A 15,823-nucleotide genomic window follows, 5' to 3' on the forward strand; every position below is an offset into this window, starting at 1 on the left:
GCAGATGCACCCGGACCTCTAACTGGCTCACGCTCAGGCATTCGTGTAATACTAGTAACGTCAGCTCGGAACTTGAAAGAAGCTTTCATTGGGTTTACTCCGGGGTAGGGGTACTCCTTTATATGGGCTATTTAAGCTTATACAGGTATGTGCGGCCCCAAAGGGTATGATTTTTCAGCCTTTGGTCATAAATAGGGTATCAGATTTTTTGTCAGGTCATAAATAGGGTAGGGAAAATCACAGATTTTGGTCTTAAACAGTGTAAGGGTTTTGGAAAGCGGGTCTCACACCCCACCCAGTTTTTTGGGAGTACCCCTCGGAACCCCCGGAAATTTACCCCTCTAAAGTTTCAAAGTATTCGGTCGATCGTCGTTTGTAAGTATAATTGTTGACACAGTCTTCCCTATTTAACCTTCAGTATTCGCTTCAGGCAAGAAAAAACAAATGTTCTTGGTTAGATGCCTTGTTTGTGCCAGTGTCAACCTCCTTCTCTGCTGAGCAAAGAGTGTTTTATTATCGCTGGGAGAATAATTCTAGTGAACATACTGGAAAAAAGGCATTTTTAGCGTAGGTTGCTGACAAGAGAAGATGATCGAAGGGCTCTCTTTGCCCAGGCTTTTATGATCTGTTGTTGAAAGGTCGTTATTTCTCGGTTTCACTTGCTTACTCCCTGACTTATCACCGTCTTTTGGTTGAAAAAGTAACACAGACGGGGAGAAGGGGCGAGGGGGGGGGGGGGGGGTGGGTGGCTGGAGAATAAAAAAATCTGCAGGGTACACTGGGTGAGGCTAGGATAGGCGCAATTTCCAGCCGATTCTCGGGAAATGAGCCCCCGCCGCCTTGAGAGAGTGGGAATAATCGATTTTTACCCGTATTATATATGGACACCCGTATGTCGAACCCGTATGTTGCCTGGGTTTCCGGTCTTTCCTAGGAGGTAGTTCACAGTAATTGAACTTTTACTCGATCAATACCATTATCCTTCAATGTTTCCCAGTCATTAGTGATATTTTTGGGATCACCTTGATGTCACAGGTAACTAGGGGAAAAACACTTTTTACAATAACTGTCTAATTTCTCGCACGCTGATTGGCTCATTTTTATCATCAATAAGAGTACAGACGGATAAAATTTTAATTTATGTAAGCTTTCAAGTTCAACTCTCAGCTGTCAAACTGTCAACTTTTAAACCAATGAGATTTTATGGACTTTTTTAAGTAGCCAATGAAAAAGCGAGAAAAGCTATCGACAATGTTCGTGTCATTTTGAATAAAATTCACTTATCTTTGTTTACGGCAAGTTTACGGTGTCTTTTCCCCCCATTTAGTCCTGGCATTTGACCATTTTGGGGTCTTGTTATTGTAAAAAACAAATTGACGTCAGTTTTTAATGCGTCTGTCCTCTTATTGATGATAATTAATAAATTTCATCATAACATTGTCAAAGTTTACTGCAGACGCACTTGCCTGCCGCTCGTGGTTCCATAGCCACTTTGACAATGTTATGATGCAATTTATCATCAATAAGAGGACAGACCAATAAAAAACTGACGTCAATTTAATAATTCTCAAGGATAGTTTGACATTAGACAATTATCTAACAATTTGGCCCACAATAATAATAAACAAATTACTAATATATCTTAACCACTCCTCCTCAAGAAATATTGAAATAATTTTTTTTTATTTATAAACATTACATGATTAAACTGCATAATTAACATCCCAACTGGCAGGAGGCAAACCAGCTGGCTATTTACTAGCATGGCCAATGGGTTGAATTTGGGACTACTGATAACAACACCACAACACCAGCTAGTTATCACAATGGGACTTGAACCTGCGACCTCTGGATTTTAAGTCTAGTCCTCTAACCACTTGGTCACACTGCCTCCTTATATCGTATACAGGAAAAGAGAAATCATCTATAATTACAGGTCTGTAATACATACATAGACTGATTGCACAAATAAGACAAAAGTGCTTCTCTTGTTAATACATCAGGCAAAGGTGCACAGATAGAAAAATTATCAGTGCCATCACAAGTCTTCAAAGTTTGCCGAGATATATAAATCACGTTAAAAGTCTGATTAAGAACCTTGAGGTTATTTTTTGTCCATCTGTTGACTATAAAAAAAACTTACTTGCATAATTTTGCAACTTTCAACACACATTTACTTATTTAACAAATAAAGAAGCCTAAGCCATGTATTACACTGTGATAAAACACGACGGGCATTTGAGAACACGAGAGAAATGTGGAAAACACGAGCTGCAGACAGGTGTTTTACACATTTCTTGTGAGTGTTTTATCACAGTGTAATACATGGCTTACGCTTCTTCATTCGCTTTATGGTATAGATTTACATGCCACGAGTAGAAACAACAAAGCACACAGATCGACAAACTGACACAATTTCATACCAATGAAGGGCTACCGGTACATGCCTAGTCTTCAAAACTTTCTGCTGCTTCACAGAGAACTCCATCACAAATTTCTTCAAAGAAAATGTTTTTCACAATCTCTAACAAAAATGTTGACTGGAGGTAATGTGGTGAAAAACAATAAAACACGCTTTTGAATGCATGCTCTCAGAAAACTGTTTGCTTCTCAAAACAGATAATGTCAGAGGCTATTGTTTATATATAAAACTTCTTTTTGTTACGATCTTCAAAGGCTATTCTGGCAGGCTTATTTTTCTGTGCTATTAATTAAGGCATCATAAAACTGAATTTGCATCTTTCCAGACAGTATGAAATGCTTATTGCAAAACATGAACAGAATGTCTAAAATGGTCAGTAACCAGTAGATCACCACTCTTACTGGCAATCACAAACCATGGTTTCTTGATGCCCTCTTCAATCAAGGTAAGAAATTTTCCATCCAGTGTGAACACTTTTAGGTTTTCGTTGCCCGTGTCACATACAATCAAGTTATCAAAAGCGTCAACAGCAAGTCCCACAGGATGAGTCAGCTGTACTTCACTGGACCCTTGACCGCCAATATCATGAAGAAACACACCCTCCTTACTGAAAACCTTGACGCTATGAGCCCATAGATATGACACAAAGAACATGTCATGATGATAACAAGCAAACTCTGGGGACTCAGTACGACTCGGGGCTCGGATGGACTGCAGTAATCCTAACCCATCAGGTGAGAGGACCTTGACTTTTTGGTCACCTCCATCACACACAATCACATCACCATCACCGTCTGGTTTAACAAACACACCAAGTGGAATAATCAGGTGCTCACTGAAGTGTTCAATAAAATGACCCTGATCGGTAATAACAGACATTTTCTCTAAATGTACAGACTCTTCATGACTGAATATTATACCATCATTCTTTAAAAACGCCACAAACATGGGATGACCTATTGTCGCACTGCCAGAATTAGATCCAGCCACAGTACATAATGTTCTTTGGTATCTAAAGTCCTTATCAAATAACTGAATGCACTTATTTTCATAACCTGCCACAGCAATGGTCCCTGTTCTTTCATTCTCAGCAATGCTCCATGGTATGATGAATGCTCCTTGTGTTTGTGCATGTGATCCCTTTGACCTCATCACTTTGTAAGGATGTGGCGTCACATTGACAATCCAGGGACTGTCAGTCAGTGGCAATCCATTAACCTTGACTTCAATGTTGTGTTGACCAACTCTCCTTGGCTTGTAATTCACTGTGTAATCACCATCTTGGCCATTTCTGACATCCACTTTCTCTTCTCCTGATGGAGAGCTGACAGTGACAGTCACTTCATCATCTTCGTGATAAAACTTATTTCCCTCTGAATCTCGCGTAGTGACTGTGAAGTGAGCTTCAGCACCACATTCTGCTTCTTTCAAACCTTTTCCTTCAGCTACTGATCGAGAATAGTCAGTCTTACTTGCAACAACTTGCCCCAGTGAAAGCAAGTGCCCTGAAGCACTTACATTTTCTCTGTTGACAACATAATTTACATGCTCTGGCTTGTAGAGTTGGATTGTCTGACTTCGATTTAAAAGCTCTCTAAGGCCTCCAAAGACAACACTTTCTTCTTGTAGAATCTCAAGACTGATATCCCTTTGAAAGACATCCTCACCAGAATCAACAGATCTTTCTAATTCAGTAACAAATGAGTGGAATTCTTCCAGTTTTGCTTGATATTCTTTTTCTTGTGCGTGATTAATTTCAGTTAATTCTGCCTTGATGGTGGCTTCATGATTCCTTAAATCTTGAATAAACAATTCCACAGTTTCAGTGACCTTATTCTTAGTGGTTGCAATTTTTTCTCTGCTTTTATTCCTCAATTTGACTTGTTCATTTATTTTGCTTTTGACAACAAGAACTTCTGCCTTGCATTCATCCAGAACATTCACCATTGAGACTTTTCGTTCATCAGCTGCATGCCGTATGTCAACTTTCTCGTGATGATCATGGCCTGTCTGTCCACACTTGTGGCAAATGCAAACTTTGCATTGTTGACAGTAATATTCCAGTGTTTCATTCTCATGGTAGTTTTCTTTGCACATGTCAAGTCTTAGCATCATCTCAGGTTTTGGGCACTCACCTTAATAAAGCAAGAGGAAACAAATCTAAACTTATAAAATTGAGTGAAGTGATTTCAAATGTATAAAATTAATGGTTTCTTGCATTTTCTGATTGATCTCCTATCATATTTAATTATTAATAATATGATATTTCTCTTGCAGGTTTTAGTAATTCACTACATTAGAAAAAAGGCCAATATTTGATGGAAAATAGTAATGTACTGGTAATACAAATTGAAGCCAGCAAGTCACTGTTTTGTGGTCCTAATTACAATGCCACTGTTAACTGTTTGATATATGCTGCAATTTTTGGTACCAAAACTAATGAGTAGCCAGTTGTTTCCCCTTGATCTCTAGGATTTCCCAGTAGAATTTTTTCACAATCAACTTCCACAAAGTCTTACCTTGGTCAGAATGGGTGACCAGTTCTTTTGATGCAGTCAAAGCATCTATCTTTTTCATCATTTCATTCAGTAGGTCTTTAACATTATCTTCATCCTTTTTCCATTGGTTGAGGAGAGCCATGTAGTGGCCTTGAACCTCAGGGTCCATGCACTCATTTCTAAGAGTGTCAATAGCAGCTTTGTATGTAACACCTCCCAGTCTGACCAAAGTGTCCTGGATGTCACGCCAGTAGTCATTGAATGTTGCATCATCAACAGAAGCAGTCACAGCATGACCGTACACAGTGTTTCTGAAATACTTAACACGAGCAATGTCAGCTTCACAGCTTAGATCTGTTGCAGCAGGTAATGCATCCCAGCCAGTCACTGGAGGAATTAAACTGCAAAGGTTTCTTAACAGAACTACCAGCAGAGTTGTGTCAAAGTCACGTGATGAGACTTTCCCAGGGATGGGAGGAAAAAGTGTTCCCCATTGTATTGGATTGATAATTTTCTTTGCTCTGAGAGTTTGCAAGGTGGTTATATTTCCTGCCAAAACTGCATGTAGGTTTGCTGGTGAATGGATGGCATCAAATTTATCCCTGAGGGCCTGGGTTGCAATGTCAACCAGTAGACGACACAACCTTGCATAGTTTGTTGTCTCCTTGGTGGAAAGAGCAGTTGGTAAAGCGCTAGCCATGACAAATTCCTAATTTCATAAAAAAAAATAATGTTATTCCAGGGAGCTAGTACTCTAATTTTTACTTTAAATATTTTCATTGAAATTAAATTTTGTCTTAAGCAAGAGTGAGTACAAATAAAGATTATTATTATTATTACTATTATTATTATTATTATTATTAATGTTATTTGGAGCATAATGATATGAGTAAATCATTCTCACTCCTGTCCAGTCCTCTACTCTCTTTACCCGATTATCCCTCAGTCATAAGTCTCATTAATTGCAGACGCTATATGGGGAGAGGACCTCCCAAGGATCTGGGATAACATGGCAAGATGATAAGTTATTTCAAGGGAACAAGCGAAATTTTTGGGATTAATTTGAGGGACCAAGGGATACATGTATCTCTATTATTTAGCAGGAACCTTGGTACAAAAATTTTAAGGGAACAATGGCATTTAGTCATTGCAAACTAGGGAGAAAATGCGAAATTTTCAAAGGATCAAGAGAACATGTATCTCTACTGGAAGGCTCTGAGGAGAAATGTTGTTCCCCTATTAAATTCACTTTGAAAAGAGTCGAAAGAGTACAAAAATGTGTTCCCTTAAGCTATGGCAAATTTACAATACGTGAGACCCTAGGGTTTCTTTTTTACATGTTTCTAACAAATTTTACCACCATATTTTATTTAAAAATTTCAGCCCTTAAATTTCTTTACTAATTTCTGTTAAAAAGTACTTCAAGCAAAATAAGAGTCTAACAGTATAATAATAATTATTAAGTGCCCTGTTATTTTAGCAAATTCATGCTTTTCATTGCACTACACATAAGTCTAATGCCTGGGGGGTACTCCCTTATTCACGCTATATAGGTATGTGCAACCCCAAAGGGTATGGTTTTTCAGCTGTTTTGGCCATAAATAGGTTACTGACTTTGGCTATTTTGGTCATAAATAGGGTATGGTTTTTTCACTCTAGTCTTCAATTGAGTATGCTTTTTAGAAGCTAGTTTTTCTTCATATTATCAATAACACCATCAACAAAAGCACTTCACAAAATTATGTTTATAACAATTTAAAATTGGTCTGAACTAGGGAACTACACAATATGTATGTGTACGACAATTCTAAAGCAGAAATTTGTATCAAAGAAGTGAAAATTAACTCAGGAAAATCTTAAACAAATGACTGAGGGAAACTGAAAAAAAAGGGGTATTTGCATATTTGATTATTCAATAAGGGTTATGAATAATCACGCAGCAGGGTCGTACGGGGGTATTCTCATGATGCGTGATTAGCAGATTTCATTTTCCGTCAGAAATGTGAATTCTTCGCGATCCTACATGTAGACCTCAAGGTTTTACATGACCCAGAAGAAGCTGAATTACTAGCTGATATTCGTGATTTTACCACTCTATTCTTTGTGATTTTGAGACATGAGTCCTCCGAATGGTTAAAGTCGTCTATCGAAACTGATTTAGGTGTGCGATTTGCATGCGCCATCGCATAAGCCTTTATTAGCATTTCATGAGTTTGCTTTCTTCAAACACTCTTTCTAGCGTAAGAGCAGGTTATTAAACGAGGTACCTTACCTGCTTATTTCCATTATTGGGGAAAATGAAAAATTGATTTCTGTGATCCCTGATTTGCTATTTTTCCTGCTTGTGAACTGTGCCAGAGACCCACCTGTGCGATCCTTATCCAGGGTCAACTTTAACCTGGCCTACAGGGACTACATTTTCATATTTAAACGTTCGATAAAGTTGCCTCGGAGGGATGGTTGTCAGTGACATACCCAAGACCATACAAATGGGGCCCGCGAGTAAAGCATCTTGTCCAAGAACAGAACATGATGTCCCCAGCCAGGACTCAAACCCGGCCCACTTGATTTGGAGATGAGCGAGCCCACTTACCTAACCACCACGACCCCCACTCTCACAACAGAAGGTGGCTTAAAAGAGGCCTTTTAATAATTAAATGGTTCACAAAGAATTATGTTACAATGTAGAAATGTAACTGGTTTTGACACAGCCTAAGAATGTAGCAGGCTTAATTGGCTGGGAGAAAAATAGCTGTCTCCACAATTCTACTGCATTCTCGTCCATTTGAAGTTGGCAGTTCTAGTTATCAACATAGACAGTTGAACAATCATGACAATTTGAACAATATTTTTGAACCATGCATTTCAAGTTTGCCAATATTTCTGTTTTCAAGACCACATGACATGTTCAAGCGAATTTACTTACCAAGCAATTGCATGCAATCTATTGGATTGTGTTCGATTGAGTTCGGCTACCAAACCCAATCGCACACAATCTAATGGATTTAGTTCGGTTCGGTTCGATTTGTTCCATTGAGTTCGATTGGTTCGGAAATCGAACTCACACATAGTTTGGTGTTCGATTTGAATTGGTTCGATTGCCGAACTCAATCCGTGGATTGATTTAGATTGGGTTCGATTGAATTTCCGAACGTTCGTTTGACTATACCGGGGACTTGTCACTGACTCGATCCAAACGCGAAAGATCGATTGAGCGAAAGAACGGTTCTGAGGAGTCATTTAAATCGCTTTATCGTCTTCGATATTCTCTTTTTCGGTAGTCGAGTATTGTTAAGGTTTATTTCTCTTACATCCCCGTGATGAGATCAATTCTGAGCAACAACCAAGAGAGAGTGAGAGACTAGAGAAGATAAACATTGCAAGCATGCACTGTTTAGAGTCTTCCCCCACCCCCACTATTTACCTCAACGCACAGCAAGCAGTTCCTTACCTTTGCGGATCAGCCAGGAAATGATGCCATTGTATATGAACCACTATTTGCGTAAGACAGTGAGAAACGAACCTATGATTTCGAGAAGAATCTCCAATCGTAGTAACACCCAAACAGGAAGTTTGCTGGCCGACAGAATCCGACTCATTCCCAGAAATCCCGGGACACTGGCATTTCCTCCGCTCCCCCTCCCCCCATAGACGGAAGGAAACGGTGCCGCGCCCCTAAACGATGTACTCTGACTTTTTTTAACGGTAGCTTGAAGGGAGAGGGATAAACGAATGGCGTAGATAAGACCGCCTGATCACATGTCGCAATGGCTGCTAAATATACCGAATGCGTGACGAGCGCCGAGTAAAGCACGGCACACAGTATCCGCTGACCATTTCATTCTAGATCATCTGTCACAGAGAAGAAAGTTTCAAAAAATCTTCTAGACGGAGTACGGTCTCCTGTAAAAACTCGTAGCAACAAGACAGCGCAGGCGTCGGCAGCTATTGAAATACGTTTTTCAATAAAAAGGTCTACGAAAGGGGTAGTCTTTTTTTTTATCAAAATGGTATACAAAAGGATAAGGGGGTGGACCTTGGGGCGGAGCCTACGCGTATAAAACTTTGTAGACTACCCCCTCCCGGGAAGCAAAAGGATTTCGCAAAAGGGAGGAAGGTTACAAGGAAAAAATTTAACGTAAACGGAGGTTTCTGAAGACATGAGCTATGATTACGTGAAAACACCAACCGAAAGTTTGAAACTCAAGAGAGAGGTAAACCTCTTTTCCTAGCGCGCGGATACGAAATATATATGTTTTTTTTATTTATAATTCATTCACTTTAGAGATAGCGTAAGAATACCGGAAAAATTACATCAATTTTTGAGCCAATGTACATTTCGTAACTTCTCCTGTCGCTCCAACACCATGACTGAAGACAAGACATGAGTCTAGATCAAATAGCAAAACGTAAAACGGGAAAGGATAAAGAATTTCAAACATTATTGAATAAACAACATCTATCGCCCGCGATCTGAGTTTTGCTTTGTTTTAGTTTGAAAACAAGCTTAGATTTTCCTAGCTTATTTGTTAAAAAAGTGTCGTTAATTTTCTCATCTCTTGTGTAAAAGGCCACTAGCTTATGAAGAAACCGGCATAACGATGGTTCACCCGCGGTATACGCGTCATGTAAAAACAGGGATTTTGGAACGTTTTGACGGAGTAAGTTACGAACTTGATAATGGAAGTAAATATTGTCGGATTGCAAAACTGTCCAACTGAATGCATTCCAGGTTATTAAACCTATAAGCATTCGTATTTGAATTGCCAGCCCTTGCACATGCACCCACAGGGCCACCAGTTTGGTTACCGGTAAGACATTTCATCTTTAAAAGCTCTGTCAATTATTTGTGATACTAATAGCTGCTGACCATTCCATTTGACGAAATTCTTCAGCATCATTAGCTCGCCTGTTACGTCACGGTGATGTAAATTTTATTTATTCGTGTGTGCAAATCGTTGGCAGTCGACAGAACATAGTTAGGAGAGAACTGAAGAATAAACAAAGGCTATACATAGAAGACATGGAGGTAAGTGTTTCCCAACGTTTTTCATCGAGAGTCGAATGGATCGCTAGCTTTAGTTGAAGAAAATCTAAACTTAAAATTAACAGGTTCTCATGGTCATGGGCTCCTAAAACTAATGAATTTGTACAACGCGCGCCGGATTGTGAAACCGCTTTGTCAGAAGAGACTTTGCTTTGGGAATTATTTGGGCAAAAACTAATAAAGTTGAGCATCTTTCCATTAAAAAAGGATTTTGCAGAAAGAAGGATTAGTACAAGGAAAAAATAAGTGTAAACTGAGATTTCTGAAGACATGAGTTAAGTTACACGGAACCACCGAGCGAAACTTAAGACTCGAGAGAGAAGTAAACCTTTTTCCTAGCGCGCGGGTACGAAATAGGACGCGTTGTTTTATAATTTATCTGCCTCAGGGATAGCATAAGAATACTGGAAATATTATCAATAATTTTTGAGCTAATGTACATTCCGTAAGTTCTCCTGTCGCTCCTGAAAGAAGACAAACCGAGTATTGAAAATAACGCAACACCATGAAGACAAGAAGAAACAAGACATGGAAATTGTGGCGAGAGAATAAATCAATTAGTAAATTAAAAACGGGAAAGCATTACTGAATAAACAGCATCTATCTCCTACGATCTGAGTTTTGTTTTGCTATTGTGGGTTTGCTTCAGCTTGAAAAAAACAAGCTTATATTATTCTAGCCTGTTTTAAGTGTCTTCCTCGCATCTCTAGTGCAAAATGTTACACGAAGCAATTGCGCTCGAAATCAGAGGTTGAACTGCATGCGTTGGGATTAATATGACTAGCTTATCGATGGCCAAGAGAGTCGTGAATGTCACTTCTAACTCGTACTATCAAGATAGCGGGAGTTGCTAAGATGGCACAACTCCTATTAATATCGCAACGAAAAAAAATTAACCCGCACACGTCATGAAAAAACAGTGATTTTGGAACGTTTTGACGGAGTTAGCTTCGATTTTGAGCGCGAACTCGATGATGGAAGTTGATAATCACGGATTGCCGGACAAGGAAATTGTCCAACTGAATGATCTCGAAGCATTTCGTATTTGAATGGACAGCTCAACCTCATGCATGCAACAGGCCATCAGTCTTGCTGAGAAATTCATCTTTGAAAGCTCTGTCAATTATTTGCCTTATTTGTGATACTAGGAGCCGCTGACCATTCCATTTGACAAATTTCGTCAACATCATTAGTCTTCTGTTACGTCACCGTGACGTAATTTTAATTCGTGTGTGCAAATCGTTGGCAGTCGACAGAGCATAGAAGAGAAGAACTGAAGAATAAAAACCAGCTATAGAAGACATAGAGGTAGGTGTTTCCCGATATTTTCCATCTCGAGTCGAATGGATCGCGCTAGCTGAAGAAAAATTAAATAAACAAGCGCTCATAGCCATGGGCTCCTCAAATTAATATTTTTGCACAACCCGCGCCTGATTGCGAAACTGCTTGACAGCATTTGATTTGGGAATCAGTCAGAGCAAAAAGTGACGGAGTTAAGCATCGTTCCATTTAAAAGAATTTAGCCGAAGGATGGAGAATTACAAGGATAAAATTTAAGAGTAAAAAAAAACAGTTTCCGAAGGCATGGCCATGATAGTGTAGAAACACTGACGGTCACTTCGAAATTTGAGAGAAAGGTCGACCTAATTTTCCGCACGCGAGAAAGCGAAAACAGTTTTGTTTAAAATTTAATCTGCTTTAGGGAGGGCGTAAAGCTGGGAACGAAAATAAAACGTGTATTGTAACGTTGGAAAACCTAAAATCTGCAATTTTCGCAAACATGTGGATTCTGTCGACGTTTTCTTTTTTAAGTTGTCTGCCTCAGCGCATTTTTAAGTTGTAAGAAGAAATTGAACTTAAGATTTATATTTTTAATCTGCAAGTAAATTTCGAGTTGGATACTTGTAAGTCGCTATGACAGTAGCGTGCGCAGTGATGTTACTTTGATGCAGAAATACTTCTAAAAATACCTGGGATAAACAGTTGAAATTACTAGATTCTGACAGGGTAAAACTGTTCACTTCAGGGTTGTACATTGCCAGTAGCAAACGAAATCGAGCCTGGCGACAATTAACATTCGTGATACCGTACATACATGTATGTAACATAGTTCGAACGAACAAAATTTCCGAAGTGGTAAGCTGAGATCAGGCCGATTTTTTTTCGCGCGCTCAGTCAGAAGAGAGATCCCGGGCACCAGGTTTGATTATTTGTCTTTTTCTGCGCAAAAGTTCAGAAGCTTTTCGGGTAAGTTCACGTTGATTTCTTCACACTGGCTCAAGAGGTTTATTTGTTTACTTTTTACAAAAGTTCCTCAACACCGGCCGAGTTGCTGAGCTATTATACTTGTCCGAAGGATTTTATTGTCGTATCGGATGAAATGAAGACTGTTGTAATGGATCCCAGAACAAAAAACCTCGACGTTTATAGTGCAGAAAATCGTTCAGAAATGACTGTCGAAACGGCAGACTTTGCTCTACAGTTCGACTTTCTATAGGTTGACGCTTTTACGCACGCGCCTAAAATTGAACCATTAAAACAAAGTCTGTACTTGCACGCGAGCCAGGGAGTAAACTCTTCCATTAATTCATAAATGGTTGCAACACACGGCTTAAAGCTTCAACTACCTGATTCTACAGCGGTAAAAGCTTTTACACTCGCTGAATAATAATAATAATAATAATAATAATAATAATAATAATAATAATAATAATAATAATAACTGAGGGACTGAAAACTCACGAACGATGAACTGAAAATATCTCTGAATGGAAAACTTTCAGCTGCAGTGAAACAAATTTTCTCAAACAAGGTTACTGAACACTTCGCCTCTACCGGAAATAATGGACGACTTATTTACACCATTTTGGTTTGGCTATAGCAACGAACGTAAAGCGAGGGCGGAATATAGAACGGATATTGTAACGTTAGAAATCTTAAAGTCTTTAACTTTTCGCAATAGATTTTGTGGAAGTTGTTAGTCTCAAGCGCATGGGAGAAACATGAGGCAAAATAGCCAGGTATTGTTTTGTAGTGGAATGACGCGTGTGCTTACTACCTATACCGAAAATTCAAGTCATTCAAGGAAAATAAATTGTCTAGGTCCCGGGGAATCCATTCCCTATCTCAGGGAAAATGTTGGACTTTCCCCAGTAGCATTATTAAATCGGGGATGGAGACCTGATTTTCGACATCCTATTTCAGACCCTGGCCCAAAAATCGATACTTTTAAACAAGAAAAGAAACATGTCTCTAATGCACGACCTCAGCTGACAAGGATTAGTTTTAATTTATCATGTATTTGGCTTCACATGACCTGCTAGCTCTCCGTTTGATTGGACTAAAAAAGAAAATTGAAAATGGAGCGCTGAGATGGCAGATAATGAATATATACCGAAACGTTATGGTATTTATATGGCTGTCCCTTTAATGATTCTGGTCGGATGATGGTTGGCAAGGATTTAAGAGATAATGAGCTAAACAGGTCACGTGACGTAATTTGTCTCTTGAGGACGTTCGCCCAAATTTTTTCTACGCATCCTTACTGCGCACGCAAATTCACACGCCGCGTCATGCATCAATGCGCGCGCTAAGTAATAAAATGAACAGTCATCGGGCAGATGGCCATTGCTATAGCTTTGCCTGGATTTAACTATCTTGGACGTTTGGTGACCCATATTTTTCTTTTGACGGACCATTTTCTACAGATTTTCTTCGTTTAAAGAAAAATGAAGAAAATCTATCGATTACAAATTTGAATTTTTTGCCAAATACAACATCGAATTTCGTTATTTTTCGCTCTTCGTTTATCTGTGCGGCGGTTTCAAATGCCTCTTGAAGGGTTAAGTTTTGTGAAAACGTTGGCAACATTTGGAATTATTTACGCAACAGACGCACTTCTACAAAATGACTAAGATCGTTTGTCTCCGTACGCATTGACTCAGCTGAATTACGCGCGCCAATTTTTCAAAATCAGGGTAGTTTTCCACACGCTTTAATTAATTTATCTCTGAAACGAAGTCGGTGACCCCCAATTTTTTTTTTTTTTTGCATTTCTGACACAAGTAACTCATTATCTGACTGCAGTAAAAAATTTTTTAAAATAATCTATCGACTGGAAAATTTTCGCGCGAGCGTCCTTTATATCTTGTTAGCAAAATAGAAATTTCCTACATTCCCAAACACAAATAATTTTGTTCAATAATGACGTTGCTGTTCATGGACAAAGAGAAATTTTGTATTTAAAGGACGAGAATAAGCGACAGTTAATTTTGAGCTCAAGTCAGCAAAAAACCCCAGTTGAATAACAGTACGACCTCATTACTTACTAACATGGCCACTGTAATTATACCTTAATCCATTTAAGGACGCTTAGTTGCCATTGTTGTTCACTTTAGTTATCGCTGTACAATGGATGGCATTGCTTCTACAACAAAAATAAAAAAAATTCGAGAGGGTTCTTAACCAAGGGAGAAGCCATGCCTTAACAGATGATAAATACGCTTGCGCGCTATGTCCTTAATGGAGTTTTATGTAAACAAATCCATTCCAGAGGGAAAACGACACCCCATTTCAGTCTAAAATAATCAAATTGAGAATCTGTGTTTTATTTCAGGCCAAAGCGGTTCAAAACCGTACCCTTAGTTGTCGCAAATACTTTTATAAGAGATACAGCATCTAAGCTTGTTTTATAATCTCTTTTTTAGAGTATGAACGAGAATCTGAGTTTCCAGGAAAATGATGAGATCAACGAACTTGAATTAGATGTTTATGTCAAAAATGTCATCTTAGAAGCGCAGGCCAGCCTGGCGAATATCTTCATTACTGTTAGCAGCACTTCAATAGCTACAGTACAAGAACAGGTAAATGACCTTGGCGTTAGCGGTTCGTGTATTAACAACAACAACAAACAAACTTTATTCGCTCTTGTTAAGGACGAGAATAACTGACAGGTAACTTTCAACAATTCCTAGAAACCGCTGTCTTACATATTGTTTAAAACAAACAAAAAAAAGCCTAAAGCCCCATTTCTCATATAGGTAAAGGTATACTTGAATTGAATCAAAATAAAAGTGCGTTATGAAAAAAGTAGCTTTTACAGTCCGACTACAGGAACAGGGGTATTTGGAAAAGTGTTGATTAATTAACCAATCAGAACATAACTCAAAGCAAAGGATAACGATTGTTTTTTTAAATAAACCAATAACATTGAATACAAACAATAGATCTAAAGCAAAATTGGAAACCCAACAAAGGTGTGATGTGTTGCTGACTTCTCAGGAAACTTTGCTATCTGTTGATTGGTTATTTTCGATTCAATCTTTGGTACGCTTTTCAATGGTTTCGATTTAGTTGTCGCCGAAGGTTTCTAAAGTCTTCGAATAAAATTCATAATTATGATAAGTCGCAATCAAGGACTGAATCTAAAGAGTGCATATAACACAGATGAGTCGATAGTGCTGATGTATTCAAGTCTCTTAAGCTGAAGCTTTAATGAACAAAACAAATAAAACGCTACATCGAGCACATGGCGGAGCGCCTAGACCTGACGTAACAGAACGTAAACGAGGCTACTGACGTACCCGGACTTTTATAAAGCGGACGTACAAAATGTACTACAAAGTCAAGCAGGCCTTACTTGCCTTAACGAAAGAGATTGGAGGTTAATTTGTTTTCTAAGTGGTCCGGTTTAAGTCGTCGCGTCGTAACATTTTGTTTAAAAACATTTGGGGAAGTTATTAATGTAAGTTCACGAGGCAGTTGGTTGACTTGAGTTGGTTCCACAAAAGAAAGAAATCAAAAGAATGTGAGCCTCATAGATTCTTTTTTCTTGCACTAAGGATCCCACTTCTCACG

At 38.7% G+C, this 15,823-nt stretch overlaps 1 protein-coding gene across 1 annotated transcript; it reads right to left on the reverse strand.

Annotated features, from left to right (window-relative positions):
- Positions 1 to 739: 739 nt before the first annotated feature.
- LOC145485795 (uncharacterized) lies at positions 740 to 9,171 on the reverse strand. Its single transcript, XM_081464432.1, has 3 exons — positions 8,372 to 9,171; positions 4,942 to 5,629; positions 740 to 4,557 (listed from the first exon to the last, which is right to left on the reverse strand). The coding sequence occupies exons 2-3, from the start codon at positions 5,618 to 5,620 to the stop codon at positions 2,762 to 2,764; spliced, it is 2,475 nt and encodes an 824-aa protein (XP_081320558.1). The 5' UTR covers positions 5,621 to 5,629; positions 8,372 to 9,171; the 3' UTR covers positions 740 to 2,761.
- Between the last annotated feature and the right edge of the window lie 6,652 nt (positions 9,172 to 15,823).

The sequence above is a fragment of the Orbicella franksi genome, chromosome 4 (assembly GCF_964199315.1).
Source record: "Orbicella franksi chromosome 4, jaOrbFran1.1, whole genome shotgun sequence".
Taxonomy (NCBI): domain Eukaryota; kingdom Metazoa; phylum Cnidaria; class Anthozoa; order Scleractinia; family Merulinidae; genus Orbicella; species Orbicella franksi.

Coding starts and splice junctions, on each gene's coding strand:
- LOC145485795 (XM_081464432.1), bottom strand. CDS start 5,620: ATGGCTAGCGCTTTACCAACTGCTCTTTCCACCAAGGAGACAACAAAC. Junction 4,558..4,941: donor GGTCACCCATTCTGACCAAG/GTAAGACTTTGT, acceptor TGCTTTATTAAG/GTGAGTGCCCAAAACCTGAG.